The 23,952-nt window shown below is 51.5% G+C and overlaps 2 protein-coding genes across 15 annotated transcripts in view; one reads left to right on the top strand and one right to left on the bottom strand.

Annotated features, from left to right (window-relative positions):
- Nucleotides 1–8,586, top strand: PRAM1 (PML-RARA regulated adaptor molecule 1; the record flags this gene model as incomplete). The annotated part of the gene is given in 14 exon segments (XM_082453999.1): nt 1–89; nt 1,035–1,070; nt 1,072–1,144; nt 3,539–4,589; nt 4,691–4,757; nt 4,834–4,910; nt 5,480–5,530; nt 5,561–5,800; nt 7,418–7,475; nt 7,592–7,697; nt 7,843–8,005; nt 8,094–8,127; nt 8,212–8,246; nt 8,393–8,586. Coding segments are annotated over 14 exon segments (2,118 nt in total). The 3' UTR covers nt 8,431–8,586.
- Nucleotides 8,587–9,821: 1,235 nt separating this feature from the next.
- HNRNPM (heterogeneous nuclear ribonucleoprotein M) overlaps nt 9,822–23,952 on the bottom strand; it is a 177,614-nt gene continuing 163,483 nt past the window's right edge. For 4 of the 14 annotated variants that reach the window (XM_082456800.1, XM_082456795.1, XM_082456797.1 and 1 more), the window contains 6 exons: nt 23,444–23,488; nt 22,906–22,983; nt 15,379–15,432; nt 12,542–13,344; nt 11,840–11,891; nt 9,822–10,244 (listed from right to left, as the gene is read on the bottom strand). In XM_082456800.1, the coding sequence (XP_082312926.1) occupies nt 10,081–10,244; nt 11,840–11,891; nt 12,542–13,344; nt 15,379–15,432; nt 22,906–22,983; nt 23,444–23,488 (1,196 nt within the window). In that variant the 3' untranslated portion in view covers nt 9,822–10,080. Of the gene's footprint in view, nt 10,245–10,303; nt 10,333–11,839; nt 11,892–12,541; nt 13,345–15,378; nt 15,433–18,798; nt 18,898–22,905; nt 22,984–23,443; nt 23,489–23,952 lie in introns of those variants that run through there. The other 10 variants (XM_082456793.1, XM_082456802.1, XM_082456805.1 and 7 more) reach the window with 8 other exon arrangements.

The following is a 23,952-nucleotide window of genomic DNA, read 5'->3' as shown; positions in this document are numbered from 1 at the left end:
ATGGGCATCACCTGGGATGTTTCAGAATCTGAGGCCCCACCTCAGACCCGAAGCACAACCCACACTTTCTCGGGGTCGCAGGGTGACTTGTGGGCACCAGTGCTCCTCAGCTGCACACTAGGAATCCCCCTGAGGGTGTGTAAGAAATCCCCAAGCTCAGGCCACACCCCAGACCAATTAAGTCAGAATCTCCAGGAGCTTCTGTCTTTCTGTGAACTCCTCAAAGGATCCCGGTGGCGTAGCCGAACTGAGAATCGGGGCTCTGCACTCTCCCACTGGGTGTTTTCTCCCTTTCTCTGTGAGCCCAAGGTCACTGACCTCCTGGGGACCGAGCCCTGCCATCAGAGTCTCCCTTGTCTGGCCAGGCCTCGGGCCTCGCACCCTGCACCCTCACAGTTCTGATCTTGCCTACCACCTTCACCCCCTCTCTGCTGGCCTCCCAGCTGTCCCCATTTTCCTCCTTTTCTTGTCCTCTGGGAGCCTTGGACACTCACCACCCACCCACCACCAAACGTGCCATCCCACCTGGGCCCTCAGCCCGTGTTAGGTCTCCCCCTGTAACAGAGAAGTCCTAAGTCCTGCTCAGAGCTGGAAATCAGACTGCAGGGAAGTGTTGAAATGAGGAAGGCGGACTGAGGCAACAAGAGCCAGCAGGAGGGCCTCACCAGTCAGGCTCGCTCGACTCCTGGGGTCTCACGGCCCAGAACTGGCCGTGCCCCTTCCCCGCTGAGAACTACCACTCCCCTCCCACAGAGGCCCTGGGAGGAGTTGGCCTTGGCCTGCCTCTGTCGGCAGGAGGTCCTCAGGGCCTGGCATGAGTCCTTCCTGGAGTCCGGAGGTCAGCACACAGCAGGGCATGGGGTGGGAGCGAGGGGGCCAGCAGAGTCGAGAAATGAGTGGCTGTTGGGAGTCTGCTGAGAAATGATGCACAAAGCACAGTGCAGGACAGGAATTCAAGAAGCTCCCAGCAGGACCTGAAGACAGGCTGGGGCTGTCCCCCGCCCCTTCCTCCTCTGCCCTCCCCGCCTGGCCAGTAGACCCCACCCCGCGGGGCCCGTGGAGCAGAAGCTAGTCACTTCCTGAAGGCAGCGGCCCTGGCTCAGGTCCCACTCGCCCTGTGGCCCGTCACCCGCCTGCAGCCATGGTGAGTGAGCCCCCCAGCCCTGGGAGAGCCCCCCACTGGCCGGAGGCAAGGGATGCCACGGGTGTATATTGGAAGGTATATTCCAAGAGCGGGCGGCAGAGGGGCAGGCAGGTTTTCAGGGTTGTGACCGACAAACGCCCAGAGGTAGGAGGCAGGCAGGACCCACCTCCGGGACAGCTCAGGCTCCCGAGGGGCCTGTAGCAGAGGCTGAGGCTGCGACTAGAAGGGGGACGGGTGGCACTGCCCAGACGACCCCCCACTCCCTCCCCCCATGAATAGCAATCTGATAACAGGCAGCCAGGGTGAGGGGCAGGGCCTTCCTGGGGTCAACAAAGTGGGTCACTCACATGCTGCCCGCCCCCCACCCCAGCAGCACCCCAAGGCCTGACCTGCTGACCCCGACTTCTCTGGCCCCCTGGGTCACCTGGGAGCCCTGCCCCAACCCACCGGGTAGGGGGGCTTCCACAGAGGCAGCTCAGGCCCCGGCACCTTTCCTTGTTCTCCGGATCAGGGCAGAGTGAGGCACAGGCAGGGGCAAAGTCCCCGAGGTCGTACCCTTCCCCTCCCCGGTCTCCTCGACCCCAGGTGAAGCCAGGCCTGGGAGCTGTGGCAGGGCCAGCTCTGGGGTGACTTGTCGGTCAGAGCAGGCCTGGCCTACTGGTGCCTCTCCTGTGTCCGTGACCAAGGGTGTGGGGCTGGTCAAGACCGTACCTGGGACGGACTTCCTGTGCCAGGGCTGGTGCACGTGCCCATGCTCGGGGGCCTGCCTGCCGGTCCTGGTGGGCATCCCTGACCATCAGCCGGGTGTCTGGGACTGTGGGGCCCTGCCCTCAGGTTTGCCTCCAGGTCTCTCAGTGTCTCTCCACGTGCGTCTGTGTGAGAACGTGATGGTCAGACCGCATATGCCTGTCTCTGTGTCCTGTACATTCTTTATTTCAACAAATAATGACTGAGCATCTTAGCGAAGGCCAGGCACTGGGAAGACAGCAATGCACAAGACAAGCTGCTGCCCTCGGGGCGCTGACGGTCCACAGGGGCTGGGGAAAGGAGGAGGAGAGAGACCAAAACAAAAAAAAATCCCACAAATAGTCAAGACACATTTAAAAAACAAATATTGGAACTTCCCCAGCGGTCCAGTGGTTAAGACGCTGCGCTTGCAATGCAGGGGGCGTGGGTTCAATCCCTGGTCAGGAGAACTAAGATCCCACATGCCGTGCAAGGCATGGCCACCGCCGCCCCCCTCCAAAAAAAACAAGTATTAAGTAAAATAAATAGAATGATATAAGGTAGCAGGTACTAACTAAGAGAAACATCAGGCAGGTTGGGGAGGATAGAGAATACTGGGAAGGGGGAATCCAATCTTCTCTTTTTAATTTTAATTAGGGTGGTCTGGGAGGAAGGCCTCTCTAATAAGGAATACGGGAGCAGAGACCTGGAAGAGGAGGAGTGGGAGGAGAACCACGTGGTGCGGAGAGTGTCCCAGGCAGAGGGCAGGAGATGGGAGGAGGGGAGGCCAAGGAGGTGACTGGGTAGGAGAGGTCGACTCTACCGTTCAGGGCCTTTGTGAGATTTTTTTTTTTTTTTTAATTTATTCGGCTGCACTGGGTGTTCGTTGCGGCACGCGGGATCTAGTTCCCTGACCAGGGATCGAACCCGGGCCCCCCTGCGTTGGGAGTGCAGAGTCTTGGCCACTGGACCGCCAGGGAAGTCCCTCATGAGATCTTTAGCTTCTACTGTGGGGAAATGAAGGAACACGGCCAGATTTTGAGCAGAGGTGCACAAACCGACTCAGGGTTAACAGGCGTCCTCCGGCTGCTGTGAGGGGACTGACCAGGGATGGGGGCGCGGGGTCGGGGTCAGGGGTGGGGCAGGAGACCAAGGAGGAGCCTATTAAATGATCCAGGCAACAGGGGATGCTGCCTTCCCCAGGCGGGTTCCTCTGGGCCAGGACAGTGGTGCAGGCGGTGAGAAGTGGTTGGATTCCGGATGTATTTTGAAATGAGAAAAGAAGGGCGGGGGACGGAGGAGGAGCTCGAGGACGCTCCCCTGACTGAGGGGGCGGGGCGGGCTATGGGGGCAGCAGGCCCCAGGGGCCCCAGGAGCTCGGGTCCAGAGCGGGGTGAGGCTGGGTGCACATCCTGGTCCTGAGTGGTGAGGTCAGAGGGTGTGGTAGTTTAGGAGAGCCTGGGACTCGCCGGGAGGCTGGAGACACAAAAACGTGGGAGTCTATGGCCAACAGAGATGGCGGCCAAGGGCAGAAGGTGGGGGAGAGGAGCTAACTGAGCAGAAGCCAGGGGTAGGGGGTGCGTGTCCGTGACCATGTCCGCCTGTCCCACGTCCGTCTCTCCACCACCCGCATGTGTCTGAGTCCCTGCCTGACTCCGTGTCCCCTAGGGGAGTCATCAGGACTTTCGGAGCCTTCAAGCAAAGTTCCAGGCCTCTCAGCCCGAGACCGGCAAACTCCCCAAAGTATCCCCGAAGCCCGAGTTCAACAAACTCCTCAAAAAGTTTCCACAGCCTGAGCTCGGCGAGCACGCCAAGAAGCACCCCCTGCCCGAGTTCACTAATCTGCCCAAGAAGCCCTGCAAACTTGAGTTCAGTGAACTCTCCAAGAAGGTCCCACAGCTCAAGGCCACTCCATTCCCCAGCAAGCCCCTGCAGCCTGAGCTCAGCCACGGCCCCAGGCCCCCCACAGGGCCCAAGTTCGGTGCATTCCCCAGGAAGTCCCAGCAGCCCGAGTCCAATGAGGCCACCCTGAAGCCCCCCCAGCCTGAGTTCAGTACCGTTCCCGAGAAGCCCCCGCAGCCTCAGGTCAGTGGTCTCCCTGAGAAGTCCTTGCCGCAGCCCAAGTCCAATGAGGTCCCCCCAACGCCCCCTTCAAAGCCTGAGTCCAGTGAGCCCCAGCCCCACTCCTCACAGCCCAACTTCAGTACAGTCCCCGGAAAGATGCCACAGCCTCCGCTGAGTGACCTCCCCGAGAAGCCCCCGCGGCCCGAGTGTGGTGACCTCCCCAGGACGTCCTCGGGGCCCGAGTGCAGCCTGCTCCCCAAGGAGTTTCTGCAGCCCGAGTGGCGGGGGCCGCCCTGCAACTTCTCGCAGCCCAAGCCCAGATCTCTGCCCAGGAAGCGTCCGCAGGCTGAGTTCCTCTGTGACCTCCCTAGAAAGCCTCCACTCCCTGGCTCCCGTTCAGAGAGCTCACTGCCCACTGCCGTTGCAGGCTCCAGCCCTAGGTTTCCACTCAGCCCAGGGTTTGGAGCCAGGCAGCAGAGATCAGGAGCCCTCGCTCGCGGTGGAGGCTCAAGGCTGGGCCTCAAACCTGGCCACCCACCCCGGCGGAGGCCTCTGCCCCCAGTCAACAGCCTGGGCGCCCCTCCAGCCAAGCCCCCACTTCCCCCAGGCCCCAGGGATGTCCAGAGATTTCGGAGGACCTTGGCAGCAGGCACAGGTGGGTGAGGGCGGCCCAGGCAGAAAGGAGGGGGTGGAGGCTCCCCGGCAGTGCCCGCCTCCCTGCCTCCCTGCCTCCCTCCCGTTCTCATCTCTCCACAGCTCTGACGAGGAGCTCTTCTGCCAGCCTCCTCCACTTCCGGGCTCGACAGCCTGAAGACATCCCACAGTGAGTGTGGGGAGTCACGGGGTGCAGGCATGGGTCACGGGACCGAAAGAGGCCCTCATCTCAGGTATCCCCGCAGGGACCCAGATGAGGCCTACGAGCTGTACGATGACGTGGAGCCCACAAACAACTCCAGACCCAGCCCCAAGGGCAGAGGTTTGTTGGTGACGGGGCCGGGCCCTCAGCCAGACCAGTCTGCCAAGGCACCTGGGGAACATTTGTCACAAGGGTGTGTTCTGCCATGTTGCTAGCGTGAGGCCAAGTGGCAATCCATATCCCTGATGGATTGAAAGCAGCGCCAGGGGACGAAGCAGAGAGGAGGAGGGGCCTTTCAGAAAGGTCACGCTAGCTCCTGGTGGGTGGAACAATGTGAGTAAGGGCGGCCCAGAGGCCGGCAGCCTGACCAGGGTGTAGCCAGGGCAGGGCTGTGGGCCAGGGTGGTGACAGAAGACGTGGAGAGCAGTGGAAGAATCGGGTACAAAGCAGGAAGAGGACTTAGTGGTGCATCACCAGGGACAAGAGCAAGCGAGCTCATGACAGGGATGAGGCCCAAAAGTTGAGTCTGCACCTGAGTAAGGGACCCATGGTGTTGAAGGTACCTGAGGGATGTCCAGGCAGGACTTGGGCCTGAACTCAGAGGCAGGGGCTGGAGACAGGGTGTGGCCGACCCTCCAGGTCTGCAGTCCCAGGCAACTCTCTCTCTCTCTGTGCTCTGGGTTTCCAAGGACCCTTCTTCTCTCCCTTCCACACCTCTGCTCCTGGAGAGCAGGATGAAGGCCAAGCAGGCCCAGCCCGGGGATGATGCGTTCACCAACCTCATGTGAAAACACCAACGGCTCCCATGCCAGCACTTCACCGAATGTGCACAGCCCACCACCCCCGAGGCAGTGTCCTGCCCATTTTACAGGAGTGGAAGCTTGAGGACAGGAGAAGTGACTTGCCCCAGGTTGCACAGCCGATACACAGGAGCCCAGACCCTAGGCTCCCAGGCTGCTTCCCTGCCCTGTCTTTGGAAGGGTCTCCTGCAGGGGAACGTTTCATCAGAGGTGCCTTTGGGATCCCCAGCTACCGCTCCCTCCTCACCAGCCCACCCTCCAAAGTCTGCTGCCTCTACAGCTGTTACTCCTTCCCCAGCCCCTTCTGCTTCTCCTGGGCTTTCCCCAGGGGCTGCTTGCAACACCCGTTAGCACAGAGCTTCCTGACAGGGCCCCTCCTGCTTCCGCTCCAGTTAGGCTCTGTGGCTTGGGTCCGGGGGGCCGCTCTTGGGGATGTGGACGTGGGGAGGGAGCACCTCTGGCCACTCCACTTCCAGCAGCTCCGCAGGCATGGCCCACCCCTTCCCCTTCCCCAACCCCAAGTAGACCAGGCACATCCCTCCCTCTGCTCACCGTCCCAGCCACTGGACAACCGCCAGTCATTCTTCAAGGTTCCGACCCCATACCACATGCTTCCCCAGATCTCCCCCTTCTCGAGACACTAAGTGGGGCTCACTGATTGTCCCAAAGGCAGCTTTGCCCTTCTCAAGTCTGTCCCCAGCTGGAAGGACTCTGGGCTCCTCCCTCCCACTCTCTGCCTCACTCAGAGCAGTGGCGGCTCCACTAGAGGCTCCCTGCACAGCTGGGGGCTCCTCTGGAGGGGCCGGGCCCAGCTCTTTCTCAGGAGCTGAGGGTAGCGTGCTCAGGATCACACTGCCAGGAAGCTGGGGACACAGGGCACCAGGGTCTGCCCCACACTGCCGTGCCCAAGGCTGTGCTCTCTGGCTGTGGCAGGTCTGTAGGGGCCCTGGGGTGAAGTCAAGACTGCTCCCAGCCAGGTGACCATCTCGGCCTGGGCAGCCTCTGGGTGGCACCGTTACCCGAGCACCACCCAGCTGAGGCTGGAGGCAAACTCAGTGTCTGAAGGGGTGGAAGGGCACCATGCAGATGCCCCTCGGGCAGCTTGATGGAAGGGTCTGCTGGCCTAGAAATGTCCAGAGCAGCACTTCAAGTCATTCAGAGAGGACTGCAAAAAGCTGGGGGCTTCAGGTTCTGGATCCTTCACTCGTGTTCACAAGGCTCTCACTGTAAGCCACACCCTTGGCCAGCAGGGCTCATACCTGGAAAGCTGGTCACTTGCGGGGTAGTCAGTCCTCACCTGGGAGACCCCTCACAGTCCGGTCTCATCATCAGCCAGGCCAAGCAAGAGCCCCAGCCCAACAGCCCCTTCTCAGAGGCGGACTTCTTTTGCTTCTAGGAAATATTTTTCTTCGCCTTATTTTTTGACCCAAATCTCATCACTCCCAGAACCCCACCTGCTCTACGAGGCAGGTGTGAAATGGCCTCAAAAGCCTACAGAGAAATCCTGCCTCTACCATTTAACAGCTGGGTGACCTGGGGCAGGCTGCATTACCTCTCTGAACCCTTACGTCCTCCTCGGCAAGCAACTTGGGATGACAGTCGAGACAGCTGAAATGAGTGGTAACAGTTTCTGCCATGCCTGGCCTGCGACAGGAGTTAAGAAAATGAAAGGCAATCCACTAGAACTCACAACTCATGAGAAAGGCCTGGGCAGCGGGGTGGGGAGGGGACCAAGGTCCTGAGAACTGACAAGGGAAAGAGCAGGCCGCCAGATTCAGAGGCCGAACCAACGGTCCCTGCCCTAACTCAGCATTCTGACTGTCCCAGATGAAGTGCTGTCTACCCAGCAACCCCCCAGGAGGCTACCTCAAGACCAAGAGCCCAGGTACCAGAGGGCAAAGGGAGTGGTGCAGGGTGGGGCTGAGCTCTGGGAGGACGGTAAAAGGGGGTCCCTGAGAAGCACGTCTTGCTCACGAGCACCCAACTCCCCGGGGGGTTCAGGAAGAAGGGCCCCCAGCCACAGCAGTTGCCACCCACGGACCTGAAGTCTCTGAAGCAGATCCGGAAGGCAGAGAAAGCTGAGCGGGAGTTCCGGAAGAAGTTCAAGGTGTGAACCCCAAGCAAAGCAAGAGTCCTGGGAGGGCTGGGCTCAGCCCCAGTTGACCAAAGCCCCACAAATTCCATCCTCAGAAAGAAGCCAGGGGTCCTCGGGGTGGCAGCATGACCAAAAGCTCTAATGTCTTCCTCCACAGTTTGAGGGGGAGATTGTGATTCAGACAAGGATGATGATCGACCCCAACGCCAAGACCCGTCGCGGGGGTGGCAAGCACCTGGCGATTCGGCGTGGGGAGATCCTGGAGGTGATCGAGTTCACCAGCAAGGAGGAGATGCTGTGCCGGGACACCAAGGGCAAGTGTGAGTGAGCCCAGCAGGGGCAGCCCTGGGAAGACGACCACCACCAGGGAGGGCGGACAACTCACCCACCCCCGCTCTCTCCTTGCAGATGGCTACGTGCCCAGAACAGCTCTACTGCCCCTGTGAGTGCTGGCCCTGATGGGGTCGGGGATTTAGGGGGGAGGGGTGGGGTGACCCTTACTGACCTTAACTGTGCTCTCAACCAGGGAAACAGAGGTGTATGATGACGTCGGTTCCTGGGGTATGTATGTGGATGCTCCAGGTGGGCTGGAAGGGACTCCAGCATCCGGGGCGGGGCGGTGGGGAAGGTCCCATCCCACTCCGCCAGGGGCTGCTGGCTACCTGCTCATGGGGCAAGGGTCACTGGAAGTCACCCCTCCTCGGCAGATCCTGTGGATAACCAACCATTCCCTGGGGGACGATAAGGCCTACAGGGGTGGGGACCCAGGACAACCCACCAATCCAGCCATCCAGCCACCTCTTAACCGACGGAGCCCTGGATCCGTTTGGCCATCACAGAACTGCCCAGGCTCCTGTCTGACCACGTACACAGACCACATAAAGCCCCTCTTTTAAAGCAATTCCTGCTTCTTGTCTTTTCTTTCCCTCCTGATGGGCACCACACAGTGGAGCCATGATCAGACACTTGGGGGAATCTGTGGGGTCAACCCCCTCCTCCAGGGTCTCACCCCTCAAGGATAAAGGCCAGAAAGGAGAAAAGTAGGGCAGGGGAAGGTAGCAAGGGAGCTGGCACCTTGCTAGACTTTGAGGTGGGAGTCCCCGTGATGGTACCCCGTGTCAGCCACCAGCCAGAGTGAAGACCCTCCACATCCAACGTGACAAGCAGCAGCTGCAGCTCCTCACACACTACAGCCCAAGTGGACTTACGTATGAGATCACATCTTGGGGGGAATGTGACCCAGTTCTGGTAAGAGTCCAAGTATCAAGTTCAGCCTACGCCTCTGACAGGACAAAATATGCTCAGAAACTCTCACCCTACTTGGTCTGTTTTAGTGAAGAAAAGCTGCTATGGACTGAACGTTTGTGTCCTTGCTGCCAAAAACAATTCCTGCGTTGAACACCTAACCCTCAACGTGATGGTACTAGGAGGTGGGGCCTTTGGGGAGGGGATTAGGTTGTGGCGGCAGAGCCCTCATGAATGGGATTTGTGCCCCTACAAAAGAGGTCTGAGAGAGTTCCCTGGCAGGCCAGTGGTTAGGACTCTGCACGCACTTTCACTGCTGAGGGCCCGGGTTCAACCCCTGGTGGGGAAACTAAGGTCTTACAAGCCGCGCGGCGCAGCCGAACAAATAAAGCTAAAAAATTATTTTTTAAAAAAATAAATAAAAGAGGTCTGAGAAAGTTCCCTGGCCCCTTCTGCCATGTGAGGTTACAGCTAGAAGGTGTCATCCATGAACTAGGACCGGGCCCTCACCAGGCACTGAATCTCCCAGCGCTTTGATCTTGGACTTCTCAGCCTCCAGAACTGTGAGAAACAAATGTTTGTTACAGCAGCCGGAGCAGACGGAGACAAAAGTCTAACTGGAAACGAGCCTGACGCAGCATCTGTGCCCCACAGAACTGCACCAGGGGAGACAGGATGGCTCCGACAGCCGAGTGCACCATTAACCGGCCCTGGGGGATTGAGGTCCACTCAGGATTCCGTTTCCACAACAAGATTTTTCTGAAATGGCTGGGGCCAGTGGCCTCCCACCCCAAGGGTCCACAGCTCCAAGGGTAGAAAGGAGACTGAGCAGCTCTAGCTCCCCCAAACTCTGGGCAGTTACCCCACAACACACACGCAAAAGCAAGCAGCTTTCAGGAACTGGTATTTATTATCAAAGTCATATTCGATGTCAACAAGATGCCACAACTACAAAAAAAATTGCGCACATTGCAATCTCAATGCAAACAGTCAAATGGAACCCCAGTCATTAAAAAAGTAATTCAAATTACCCCAAAAAGCAACTGAATTTTTTAAACATCTTTATACATCCAGCCAACAAATTAAAATGGTTAACAAGAAAAAATACAAATTCAGAGGTCTGGTATCGATGTTTAAAAAAGGCAACTGCTTAAGCATTTCTATCGATTCGAACATCAATCTCTCGGCCACTCAGCTTCATCCCATTCATCATCCGGCAGGCTCTCTCAGCCACCTCTGGCGACTCAAACTTAACCACACCGCACCCCTTGGACTTCCCATTCTCCATCTTGATGTCGGCATACAGCACGTGGCCTGGGCACAGGGAGGGAAGAAGAGACCACAACTCATCAGGCAAACCCAGAGCTCAGCCTCAGTCTGGGCTCCACTCAGTCCAGATCACCTGTTGGATTTCGGTTGACAGAGTCAAAAGGGAGAGTGGCCCTCGCGCCTGGCGCACAAATGCTCAGAACACAGCGGCTGGAACCCAGCTACTACGGCCCTCAGCCACGTTGCCATTCTTCTGCCAACGGGACAACAATCTGACCCGTGATAAGCATTCCTGGCGGCTTCAAATGCACACCTTTACTCTCAAGAGTTATAAAAAGACGCTGTGTGAAGCCAGCTTTATAGGCAAATTTTACAGAGGCCTCACTTTTAATACACTGCTCCACCACATTTACAAGGCCAATGCCAATACCATGGACACTTATGTACTGTCCAAATACAAGCTTTGTAATAATTGGCAAGCAGGTTACACATATTCATTCAAGCTCCGGTTAAGCATCCAGGTATGTGTCAAGCACCATGGAAACAATCTACAAGGGAAGAGCCACAGAAACACAGGGCCAAGAACACACAGTGTAACCGGTGCTGGCACCCACAATTCTAGGGCCATCAACTCTGCTTGAGAGGTCAACATCCTGGAGGGCTTCTCACAGGAAAGTTCTAAAACAGCTTAGGGTGACATTAAGTCATACAGGGGATCGTAGTTTGGGCTTTCTCTTGCCAGCAGAGGGACACCTCCGGGCATCTGTGGCAGGGGGGAAGTGACATGATCCAATTTGACTTTTCAGAATATCTACTACAACTTGGGAACTAAGGAGTGGGGAAAGAGGACAAGAACGGGGCAAGAAGGCAGGCTATGGCTCAACAGTTGACCCGAGAGAAGAACCAGGAGAAGCAGCAATAGTGGTGAAATCTGAGTCACTGCAGCAAAAGGAACTGAGAAAACACTGAGGAAGCCTTGATCCAGGGAGCCACCCAGACCTCTGGATTAGGGCTGGGGCTCCCAACTTGACACGGTTAAAAGAAAAGAGGTGGTAGGCGTGAGGGGCAGGGCTTAACCCGGAGACAACTTCTTTTTGGCCAGAAAGTGACCCTTCCAGAATGGCTGCCTGGTGTGCCAGGAAACCTCAATCAGAGACCCTTAGCTTCATCGCACACAAGCTACTGTGTGCCCAGAGCCTGTGAAACCTCACCCAAGGGACCTGCTGGGCGAGTGCTCTCTGAGGGGCAAACCAATGGTGCTATTGTGGAAAACAACCTTGTCTCAGATGTATTTAATTTAGCTTTGTCACTTAGAAGCCATGTGACCCTGGGAACATGACTTGGCCTGACTCTGTAAAATGGGGACAACACTACCTCCTTTCAAAAACCGGAAGAGGGAAAAAAAGAGAAAAACAAAGATGAAATGAGAACACAGGTGAAAAAGTATCTGACACATAAAAGGAAACTCAACAACCTGCTTGAATATTTGCACAGGCAGAAAAATGGCAAGTCCCATCCATCCTCCAGAGTCACGGAAGGCGTCTGTGAAGACTAGGATGGAAGCCTAGCTGCTTGAGTCCAATGCAGCACCAACAAGCCACAACACAAGGAAGCACCTAGAAAGCCCCTCAAATACTTACCACATTCGTTGAACTTGTCTTTTAGCATCTTCCATGTAAAATCAAATGGGAGCTGAGGGAGAAAAAGGAGACTGGTGAGTGATTCAACCAAATCCTAATGCACAAACATCAATTGTCTCAGAGTGCCTTTAAAACTTATTACACAGAGAAACTGGCTGACCTTCACACTGAGATGATCAGCAGAGAACAAAACGAGTCTGTCTGGGTGAGGTTCTAAACTAGCACAGCAAGTTCACTCCCTCCTGTCTGCATCTGTCTGTGGGAGCACCATGCACGGAGCAGAACACACAGCTGCCTGTGGTGAGCAGCCCACAGAACCACTGAATAGTAGCTGAAGGTGGTCAATCTGGTAAAGATAATTCAGATACAGCCTTTCCCCCCAACCCCTGAACTGTCGTGCCATGTCATTTAGCAGCTCATCAAGCTGAGAGTTCAAGAAACTCAAGTTCTTCAGATCACTGTCTTTTCCATCCAGAAGTCAGAGAAGCCTAGGATTTCACAAAACCCACTATTTCTGCTGCACGAGTATCATGAGCTCTCACATTCCCTCCTCATTCTACCAACACCAAACTTTGGGGAAAGTGGCAAAGGGCCCTTGCACGCTACTCAGCTCTCCCTCTGACTTCGACCTGCTACCACTCGGTCCTGCCCCCTCCTCCCTTGTGCATACGACCCCTGAGAAGTTCCTGAACAGCCACTTACATTTCTCACAAATATCTGGCAGGCCTTCCTGGCCACCCCAGGAGCATGGCCTCCAGCTCCACCAAAGGAACCTGCGAAGCTTCCTCCAAAGTTGCCACGCTCCATCTCGATGGCACGGTCAAAGCTGGCACCGCCACCACCACCCATGGCCAGGCCCATGCGCTCAATGCCAGCGCCCAGGGCCGGGCCCATGGCGGGACCCATGCGCTCCAGGCTGTTGGCGCCCATGCGCTCCAGGCCCATGCGCTCGAGACTGTTGGCGCCCATACGCTCCAGGCCCATGCGCTCCAGGTTGTTGGCGCCCATGCGCTCCAGGCCGGTGGCCATGCGATCCATCACAGGGCCCATGCGCTCCAGGCCTGCCCCCATGCCTGCGGGCACCATGCGCTCCATGCCCAGGCCCATGCGCTCGATGGCAGGGCCCATTCGCTCCACGCCAGAGCCCATGCGCTCGATGGTCTGGCCCACACGGTCAATGGGTGCGGCCATTCGCTCCAGGCCAAAGCCCATGCCGGCACCCATGCGCTCCACGCCAGAGCCGATGCGCTCCATGGTCTGGCCCATGCGCTCGATGCTGGAGGCCATGTGGTCGAGGCCCAGCGGGCCCATGCGCTCGATGCCGGAGCCCATGCGCTCGACTGAGCCCATGCGGTCCATGACCAGGCCCATGCGCTCAATCTCGGAGCCCACACGATCCATGCCGTGGCCCAGGCCTGCACCCATGCGCTCCATGCCGGCACCCCCAATGCGGTCAATGCCGGGGCCCATCCTCTCAATTCCAGGGACACTGCCTCCGCCTCCACCTAAAACAGAGACACACAATGTGTCAGGCGTATGTCAGGTACTTGAGGATCTGTGTGCACACCATGCCAGGAGGGTTCCCTGGGTGCAGAGGCCTAGGCACTTCACAAGCTCAACCACGGTTCAGAAATTTTAAGTCCCACAATAAGTTATCATTAGATATCCTGCAAATGTTGACAACTGTTAAAGCTGGGTAGTGAGTACATCGTTCTTCCTACTTCTGTACCACAGTTAATTTCCATAATAAAATTTAAAAAGGGAAAAAACCCACCCCGAGGACTTTGATCAACAATGTTCTCCACGTTACTTTGAAAGTGCTAATACTTGTGACAAGCTTTGTGAGCAACAGGCATCAACTCCTTGAGAACTCTGCAGTTTCCCCACCACCAGACATTGATAAAGGCTCTGGGGGGCCGGGCGCAAGGGACAGAAACCCCACACTCAGATGGTCACCCGACATAATGGATTACATGGATTATAACGGGGACAATTAAAATTGCTCACAACCTCTATCCTCTCCCAACTTGTCCCTCTACAATGCCCTGCTGGTAACCAGTCTGGCTGCATTTCCTTAGCACCTCCACGGCATAGGTAAGTTATTACACAGCCATGTAATCAGGAACAGATAAAGAAAACAAACACCAACACCAATACAGATCCTCACGAAAAAATGAACACAGCCAACCACTTCTAGGGAACCTTACTCTGTCACGGAAACCGCCAACCGACTTTGCCGTGTGTAACTTTGCTAGCTTTGGAGGAAAAAAAGCTGATGGCACTGCAGAGTAGATTCAGTAAGAGGCCTGGGATCAGTCCCTCACTGTCACGGTTCAGCTGGACACACACTGGCAGGTCAGCAGTGCACAGCCGACCCTGTGATGCTTGCAATTCTGGAGAAGGAGGGTCTGGCTCCACCACCAAGGCCACTGGCCACCAAGTTTTTCCACATGCAGAGCCCGAGGGTCCCCCTCACTCAAGCTTCACCATCACCACCTGCCTCTGAAAAATGGGCAGCTGAGCCCTCAGCCAGCACATTACTGAATCAAGCAGCCCAGGCCAAGATGCAAATTCAAGAAGAGGAAATTCAGCCGTTTCTTTGATTCTCTAACTGACCAAAGCCGTGACCTTGCATGAGTCATGCCACTTCTCGGTGACTGTTTCCTTGGCTGAATAACAGTGCACCAAGTGGCAAAATATAAACACAATTTTAAGAATATTAAGCTTTCACAGCAGAAGTATCTCAGAAACTATAAAAAATGTAAGAGACCTAGAGAGGGTGGGTAGCATACCCAAAAGTACCAAAAATGAGGGTGACACTCCAGATGCCAATAGCAGCAGAGAACTAGGAAGAAACGGTACCCACGTGGAGTTCTAGAATCAGCCCACCACAGAAATGAATCCAGCAAGTGGAGTTACCAAGGAAATGCCAAGATGCTCAGAGCCATGAGAAAAAAAAAAAAATCAGACTGAATTAAGTACATTTAGTTTTAGGTACCCCTTAAAAAAAAGTGTATTAATGGGAGAATATATTCCAAAATATTTACAGCATTCATCACAGGGCAGTGAGATTTCAGGTATTTACTTTCTTCATAATGTTCTGAATTTTTGTGAGTACATGTGTACATAGTAAACATATGTTATGATTAGGTGGTGTACACTTTTATAATCAGGTAAAATATTTACTTTTAGCAATTTATAATTTTATAGTACTAGAAACAAGAAAGCCCCCAGATTACATGGACATTTTGACAATGGCTAACGTGTACACAGCACATACATACGTCCTCTTTTATGCATTAACTCATTTACTCTACAGAACAACCCTATGAGGTAGGTACCATTATATCCCCATTTTACAGTACAAAAAACAGAGAAGTTCAGTAACTTGCCAAATGTCACACAGCTAGGAGGAGCCAGAACTGGTTCCCCACCCCAGGCAGTCTATTTTAGAGCCCATGCTTTCACCACTACACTACTATCCCCGGTAACACAGGCCTATTCTAAAAATCAAAACATCAAAACTAAGCGTTTCCTACCTCCTCCCTGCTTTGCAATGATCTCTCCTCTCTTCAGTGCATTACTTAGGATTTCTAAGGAAATCAGGAAGAAAAAAAAATTAGCCAAATTCCTCTATGGTAATAGAAATTTATTACAGATTCCAGAGCAGGACTACTACTAATTAAAAAATAAAAAAGGAAAGGGGAAGGGGTTGAGAAATATACACACAGACAAGGTCATTTTACTGGAAAACTGTAAGGGTCCTTGATGATTGGTCATGATGCTAGAGTCCCATGTAGCTCCAGAGTCTGAGGCCAAGTTGGCAGGGCCTCTGGTACTGCACCCACGAGCTGAACTTGGAAGGTTAGAGCAAGAATGGGGCCAGTAGCACAGTTTTCTAAAGCTGGTCCAGACACTCAGTACTCACAGACTGAAGCGTGCACTCACCCACCCAGACCCAATCAGCACCTCACAGTTACCCTTCAACAAACTACCACTGTACCTACACTTAGAGCCCAACCCCTGAAAACCAGCAGCAACCGCATGCAGTGCTGGAAATATGACCTAATCAACGAGCCAAGCAAGGGAAGACTGCAGCAAACTGAGCCTACGAGCCCTGCCTGGAAGGAGCTAAATGTGATGGTAACCAAATGACAGACAAAGCCTCAGGTAAACAAAACCCCAACACACTCAGCTTTCCAAAACAGCAATACTGCTGCTTGCTTGCTGGCAGTTCATTCAAACCTCTGTTAAGTTTGTCTAATGCTATCATTAGTGTTAGCTTTTAAGTTTCTTCTGGGTCTTTCACTATATAAAAGAAACTTGTACCCACCCACCCCCTCTCTGGTCCTGAAGTGTGCTGAGCAACATGGACAAGAGCCACAGAGCACATATCATATTTTGACCATGACCATGAAGAGATTAAACCCTAGCCCTGCAGCTGTTTCAAGTATTACAACTACCTGCTAAAGGAAGGGGGTGGGAAAGTACACCGAGAAAACAGACCTCCAGCCAGGAAGCAAGACCGGGGCTTATTCTTCCATGATGCCTGGGAGCCTACTCAGCACGCCCAGGCCTAGGTTCTAGTTCCTAAAACAGCACTTGGATCAAACCATTCCCTGGCAAAAGACCTCACGATCAGCCGACCACTGATTTGAAGAGAAAGGCCAAATTATTTTCATGGGTGTTCACAGGGCTCCCTGCTCCGACTTAAAACTTTAATCTGTTCTGTTCTTCCCACCCCAAGTAGACTGACATCTCCAAGCCTCGGCACCTGATGCCAGTACCCCCCTCTACCTATGCTGAAGTCCAGCCCCTCCACCGTGAACTGCATCTCCTGCATGGTCTTCTTACACCCCTGCCTCGATCCTGTGTTCTCTGAGCAGAACACTTCTATCAAGCATCTAGAGCAGTGCTTTTTCAAATCTTAACACAGAAAATGATCGCCTTTGTGTGGTGCTCACATAGCTGCGGAGGGCCCGGGAATCAACATCTCCACTGGCTCCCTCAACTAGGCCACTTCTACGTGCTGATCTCTGGTGCTGTCCCAAGCCACTCTGAGCACCGTCTCCTCAGCTACACCACATCCTTCAAAGTTAAGGATCACATATCTATCTATAGCCCTGGAGCACCAAGCACAGTTGTTTGCACAAAGAAGTACAAAGATCTATTGCCTTGCTAGGAAAGAAGGGATACTGAATAGGGAGAGCACTACAAAAGTAGCACACCAAAATGATCCAACTGTCAAGTAAATAATACAGAAAAAAAAGATCAAGAACTGAATCTGAAAAAAAAACCCAAACAATCCAGGCAACTACTCTGAAAACCTGACTTAAAGATTTTACTTGGTACAAAGACCATTTTACTAACTTGAGTCTGATCATAAGTAGTAGGAGAACAAAAGCTCTTTGCTCTTGCCCATGGTCACTCTGGGAAGCCTCAGGACAAACAGACCATGGTCTCAATCAGGAAGAAGGTGCCAAAGTAGCAGGAGATAGCAAGGCCTGCAGATGACCTTCCTATATTCAGGTCAGGACAGGACGTGTTTCCTGTCGCCACATGAAATAACCTCACCAGTCCACCTCTTGTGCCTCCACATGATCTGGGACAAGGCTGACAAGCCTCATCACAGAGGTGAGGTGAGAGGACCCAGAGCAGCAAAGGATTGAAGGCTCAAGAGCAGCACAAAGTGCCTGTGGGAGGAAAGTCATGTGCCATTTTGTTCTTCTCACCACAGGTATCCACCCACAAATTAGTATTTGCAGCCAAATGACAGTAAATTAAAAAAAAATTTTAATACCCTACCATTTCAAGACACAAAAAACAAAGCCAGTCATGGCAACAAGAAACTTTTAACTGACCTAGTCACATACAGATTATGAACTCACCCCCAAATTCTAAAGCTCTGGAACAATCTAGAATAAAGCTACAGTCATATCAAGTGAGCACAGAAAAAGTAAATCTTCAGTACCAGCTAGTTTCGATGCAAGAAAAATCACTTAACTTTCCTAACCATGGTCAGGGGGACAAATGAAACAAAAGCCAACAGTCTACTCTGAGAGAAATAGTTTCTAATAATTCCTGGTTTTCATGAAGGAAACAAAGAAGATAGGATTCCTGGAGATAAATACAGCTCAGCTCATACAAACTAGACATAAAAAAGCTTAAAATCCTCACAGCTAGCCCAAGGTGTCCCATAAAGACAGGCTGAACACTCTTTGAGGCTATCACCTAGTAGCCACCTATCTGCACAGGATGAGAAGCTGATGAAGATGGGGGAGGGGGTGTTGGGGAGAGAGTTATCCATGCTCTAAATCTCCTTTGAGAGAAACAAACTTCAGAGCCCAGGAATAGACAATCTCCTTGTTCCACACTAATTAAGAATCAGGCTGGCAGATTCTCAGAAATGTCTAATCTCAAAACAGGGGGAGACATCCATGGAAAAGTAAAGAAAAAACTGCTTTGCAAACTAACCAAAACTACATTTAGACAGGCCCAATACTCCAGGCCTTCCAACATTAGGAAACTTCCCTGTTCACCAAGATCTCTTTCAACTGCATCAGCAAGCACACCGTCATCCTTTGTTAACTGGAACACCACAGGCCCCTGGACTAAGGAGACTCACACCCCGACTGAGCAGGGCCTTGAAAATCTCTACCGTGACTAGAGAGCCACAACGTCATGTAAACACAGCAGTTTTTAACTCCACAGCAAGAAAACACCTTATACCAATGTGAAAAAAGCAGTCATCTGAAAAGACTAAAGAAAAATGGTGCTGTTGATACCAATAAAAAAATTCAAGGACCAAAAGTTCGTATCTAGACCTAGAAAACATACAATTTTTTTTAAAGCCTAAGGAAAGATAGCTGACTTTGCCTAAGAACCTCCCGACATCAGGGTGAGCCTGCACCCCCGGGGGGTTGACCCCGCCCACATAGGGGCCCATGGGGCCTTCTTACCCATTCCTCTGCCAAGGGGCTCTCCAAAGCTTCGAGACATTCCCATTTCATTTCTGGCAAAGTCTCTCTCAAATCCTCCACCCATGCCACGCTCCATCTCTGTGGAAAAAAATATTACCCTAGGCCTTTCCAGGAATACCATTATGTTTTAGACATTAAAAACAAAAAACTATAAACACACAACAGCTACCAGCAAGTCAGCATGTTTTAGTTTTTCTATAGGAAACCATCGTTCATCCTTTATTCCTTAAAAAAGAAAGTCACCTCGAATCCCTGAGAACAACCCACCTTTAGTCCATTAGGACTAATTTCCAGCTTACACACAGTCACACAACGGATACACCAAGCACCCACTGCTGCAGTAAATGGTGTGGGGAGGCTGCAGTGCCTGTGGCGTCAAAGGTAGGCTGCAGGAGAGCCTGCCTATGTTACAGCAGCAGCAGGTACCACCTCTGGGGCACTTCCCACATGCCCTGCCCTGCCCAGAGCTTTATATGTGCTATTACTTCATGGACTCCTCACAACCAGACTGCACACCTACATTACCCTCCATCACCACTGCCCCTTTACAAAGAAACTGAGGCTCAAATGACTTAGAATCTTGAGCAAGGTCACATACCTGGTAAGGAGCGAGGCAAAGGCTGGGACCTAACTCCAATGCAAAAACCCATGTTCCAATCACAAGCACAGCCATTAGAACAGAGAAAGACGCCTGTGTGCAAACAACATGACTTCTCTACAGACATCCACTGGAGTGGTTTCATCTGCATAATGGGGTTTGGTAACTTCATTATTTTTTTTCTATGCTGATTGCAGCAGTATTTGTTATTTTTCACAGTGTCTTTTTTTTAAAACAAATTTATTAATTTACTTATTTATTTTTGGCTGCGTTGGGTCTTCGTTGCTGCGCATGGGCTTTCTCTAGTTGCGGCGAGCAGGGGCTACTCTGTTGCGGTGCGTGGGCTTCAGGCGCACAGGCTTCAGTAGTTGTGGCGCACGGGCTTAGTTGCTCCGTGGCATGTGAGATCTTCCCGGACCAGGGCTCGAACCCGTGTCCCCTGCACTGGCAGGCGGATTCTTAACCACTGCGCCATCAGGGAAGTCTCACAATGTCTTTTAAAAACAAAGGTCTTCAGACTTGCCTGGTGGCGCAGTGGTTAAGAATCCGCCTGCCAGTGCAGGGGACACGGGTTCGAGCCCTGGTCCGGGAAGATCCCACATGCCACGGAGCAACTAAGCCCGTGCGCCACAACTACTGAGCCTGCGCTCTAGAGCCCGCGAGTCACAACTACTGAAGCCTGCGCACGTAGAGCCATGCTCTGCAATAAGAGAAGCCACCGCAACGAGAAGCCCGCGCACCGCAACAAAGAGCAGCCCCCGCCCACCGCAACTAGAGAAAGCCCGTGCGCAGCAACGAAGACCCAACGCAGCCAAAAATAAATAAAATAAATAAATTTATTTAAAAACAACAACAACAACAACAAGGTCTTAGCTTCTGTGGGGGTAAAGCCCCGCCACAGCTGTCACCTGTTTGAGAAACCCTTTCACGACTCCTGTCACTGGCTACTTCTTTCCTTGCATATTCATCTAAAGCAAGACTTAAAATGTACATCACACTTTGTCTCCTTTCCATACTGAGAGGTCCCTGGAAAACCTAGTTAATTAATCTTGCTCCTTAGAAATATCAGGTATACATGTGCTAATTAATGGACATCTTTTACTGCACAACTACAAAATATGCAGCTGGAACCCCTATACTTTCAAAGAAGTAAATGAGTCTATTACAAACATGGAAGCAGACTAGCATTATGAATTAATAAGAAGATGCAGCAGATGACAATGGTGGACTTTACATTCATAGCTTGAATCCATCCAACTGAATCCCATAGGTTGGTGGCATGCTATCTGCTGGAAATATATCTAACTTGTGCGAGCCTGTATACACAGAACAGAAATCCCAGAGTGGCACCGTAATGGATGGGGGCTCTGCTGCACTCCTTTAATCCTTACCATAAGCCCATGAAGAAGACACCCCCCCACACACATTAGGAAGTCACATGCAGGCATTAATGTGTTGGCAAAGGCCTCAGAATCTATCTTCCCAACTGTCAACAGAACGTAGAGTACAGGGAACCAACCCTGTACGAACTCCAATGTGCTCCCCACTGACACAAAAAAAGAGAGCAAGAGAGACAGAGAAGGAATTTTCATTGTCAAATATTGCATCAAACCAGTCATCATTTAATATTTGATGATCTTTCAATTTAAAATTTTTGTACCCGTTCTATGAAGATTTGACCTCTACTGGTTGGTCGACTGGCCCTGAGAATCTGATTTCTAATCAGTCTAATGTTGTCAGCACCTGTAACTATAATGTGATGCATCATGATAATCAACTAAACATTAAGTTAAATCTGAAACATCCCTATCAACTTTTTCCCAGTGATCGAAACCTTCCTTGGACCCAGCACCCAAGGGCTCTAGAGCCAATTCCACCCGAATCTCAAAACAGCTCCAGGGCAAGGAAGGCCCTGTTCTCTGCTGTAGAGGATGGAGAAGGAGGACTCCTGAGTATCTATCTGTATCGGAGAACATCTAAGCACACAGCGTAAGAACACATCTTCCACTGTGGCTCTTCAGGACAATCAGCACTCTGAACCTTGAATCACCAGGCTCAGAAGCGTGAACTGCTGCGTTCCATCTGCCAGATTACCAAAGACTTTGTCCCTGTGGCTCAGCACAGCCCGCACCCTCGTTTGCATCTACGTCTAAGTCGCATCACTAAATTCCTCAGAGCAGCAACCCAAATCTCCTTTCTAATGGCTCATCTGTTCTGAGCAAACACTTTATTAAGCCAGACCTCTCCAACTCTCACTTCTTATTAAAAACTCCATGCACACATGAGCTAGACCTTTGTCCCTTCATTCCTTATTAATGGTAAGAATCTTCCTGAATCTTTTCATCATCATCTAGAACAAGGCACTCCATGAAGAAGGGCAGCTTATTCATCAGGAATGTCTCTCTTTCCAGTTTGACAGTTAATATCTATCCTAGTAAGGTTCTTGCTTGCTCTGTACCATCTTCACATGATATGTTACTACAGACCAGCAAAGAAACATTTAAACCCAAATCCTTATGTGTATAACTGAGTCACTCTGCTGTACAGGAGAAATTAACGCAGCATTGTAAATGAACTATACTTCAATTTAAAGAGGTAAAAACAAAAAACAAACAAAAAAGAAACCCCAAGTCCTTAGTAACTTCCCATTCCAGAAAAGTCTGTGTATAAAAGCAGCAGCATTCCCCCAGGTGTGGGTCAGAGTCCACCCACACCCAGAGGATTTAGAAAGACAGACTTTCGTAACAGCAAGTTTCTCCTGGCATTCTACAGCCCTGCTGGTGGGCGGGGGCGGGGGCGGGTGGTGGTGACGCCTGAAGGCAATTCTAAAAGGCAGGATCTCAATGTGATTAAGAGCCAAGCTCCGGAGCCAGACAGCCTGGGTCAATATCCCACCATTACTACTAGCCATGGGACCTTAGGCAAGTCACTGTGGGCCTCAGTTTCCAATGAAATGGGGATAACAGTACCTACACGTCATGCGGTTCTTGCGAGTACTAAATGAAATAACACAGTGTTACTACTACAAGTGATATAATTATATTTCGGTTATTAAGTTGGGAGGGCTGGAAGATTTAAATAATAGTATGCCAAATTTTGCATTATATAAATGCTAAATTAAACAAATGCCTCTGCTCACAATTTGGAGACATCAGAGCAGATGCTCAAGAACTCACCCAGTCCAGCACTCCAGGGGACACAAGTGCTGGAGGCAATAGGAAAGCTTTAAAGTTTTACTGGACAATTATTGGGAATATCTGAAACACAGAAAACCTCAAGAATTTAGTAACTAAGAGAATTAACACTTCCCTACCGCTAAGTCTAGCTTCTGGAATACAAACTATTTAAGGCAATTCAAAGATATCAGATTCAGTACAGAAGTGGAAGCGAGATATCACTTATTAAAAATGGGTCTGCTGCTTAAAGGTCACCTGAGAGCCAACGGCCAACAAAGGTAGGTATAAGCAGGAAGGAAACACAAATCTTACCATTTATTCTGCCCATGTTCATCCCAGATCCAAATCGACCCATGTTTTCCATACCACCACCAAAGGGTCCCTCCATGCCTGAAAGAGACATTCGCATTTTAGCACCAGCCTAACAAGACTCAGACTGAACAAGCAAAGAAAAATGTTTTTACAAGTTTCACCTATGGCATTTTCTGCCAGAAACTCACCAAGTTTAAGGGCTTTTGGAGAAAAAAAGGCTAGTGCCCTTACTTAAAAATCACTATCTTCAAAAGGCTGATCTGATCCAACCCCTTCAATGAAGAGACAAGCAAAGAAAGGCCCAGAGAGATGGAGTGATTTGCCCAAGGTCACAGAGCTAGTTAGTGAGAAAGCCAGAACCAAAGGCCAAGACACCCACTAGAAGGATCAACAGGTAAAAGTAATTTCTAGACTCAAACTTTTTGGAAACCTAAGTGAGAATTTCATGCAGGGCTTAAGAGAAAAGGAAGGGGGGAAAAAGAGAGGGAAAACCATACCTAAAAGTAATTACATTTGTACTTCATTTTAAAGTTCTTACCTCCCATTTTATTTATTCCAAATCCTATGCCTTCCATTCCCATTCCTTAAAAAGAAAAAGTCAATGCAAACTAAAATTATGTCAAAGCAGTAAAGTTTGAACTTAAAAAGCACAAGAAATTCCACACCAGCAAATGAGCAAAAATATCCCTGACTACAAATATATTTTAATTGTCAAGTGCAAAAAATGGGGTGGGGGCTCTTCCATTTCAACTGTCAAACTAGTACATTCCAAGAAAACTATTTAAGCCTTTAACAAAATAATCACCATGTGACTCAAAATTTTATAGTGTCCACATAGTTTCATTAAATGCCCAAGTTAGACAGTTTTAAACATGAAAAATAAATATCAGGTACAGACTAGGGAACAGAAGTAGATTTAAAACTCCCTTTTAAAGGTAAAACTCTCTAAATATAAAGCAGTTCCTCAAAACGCTGAGGCTTCCCTCCCTGCCACCTGCAGCCTTTCCTCTGAGGTATCAGTCAGGGGATGTGGTGTTCAGACTGGTA

Source organism: Balaenoptera physalus, assembly GCF_965194825.1.
Source record: "Balaenoptera physalus genome assembly, chromosome: 3".
In the NCBI taxonomy this organism is placed as follows: Eukaryota; Metazoa; Chordata; class Mammalia; order Artiodactyla; family Balaenopteridae; genus Balaenoptera; species Balaenoptera physalus.
Note: the sequence above shows the minus strand (reverse complement) of the source record. Positions and strands in the feature narration are given on the sequence as shown.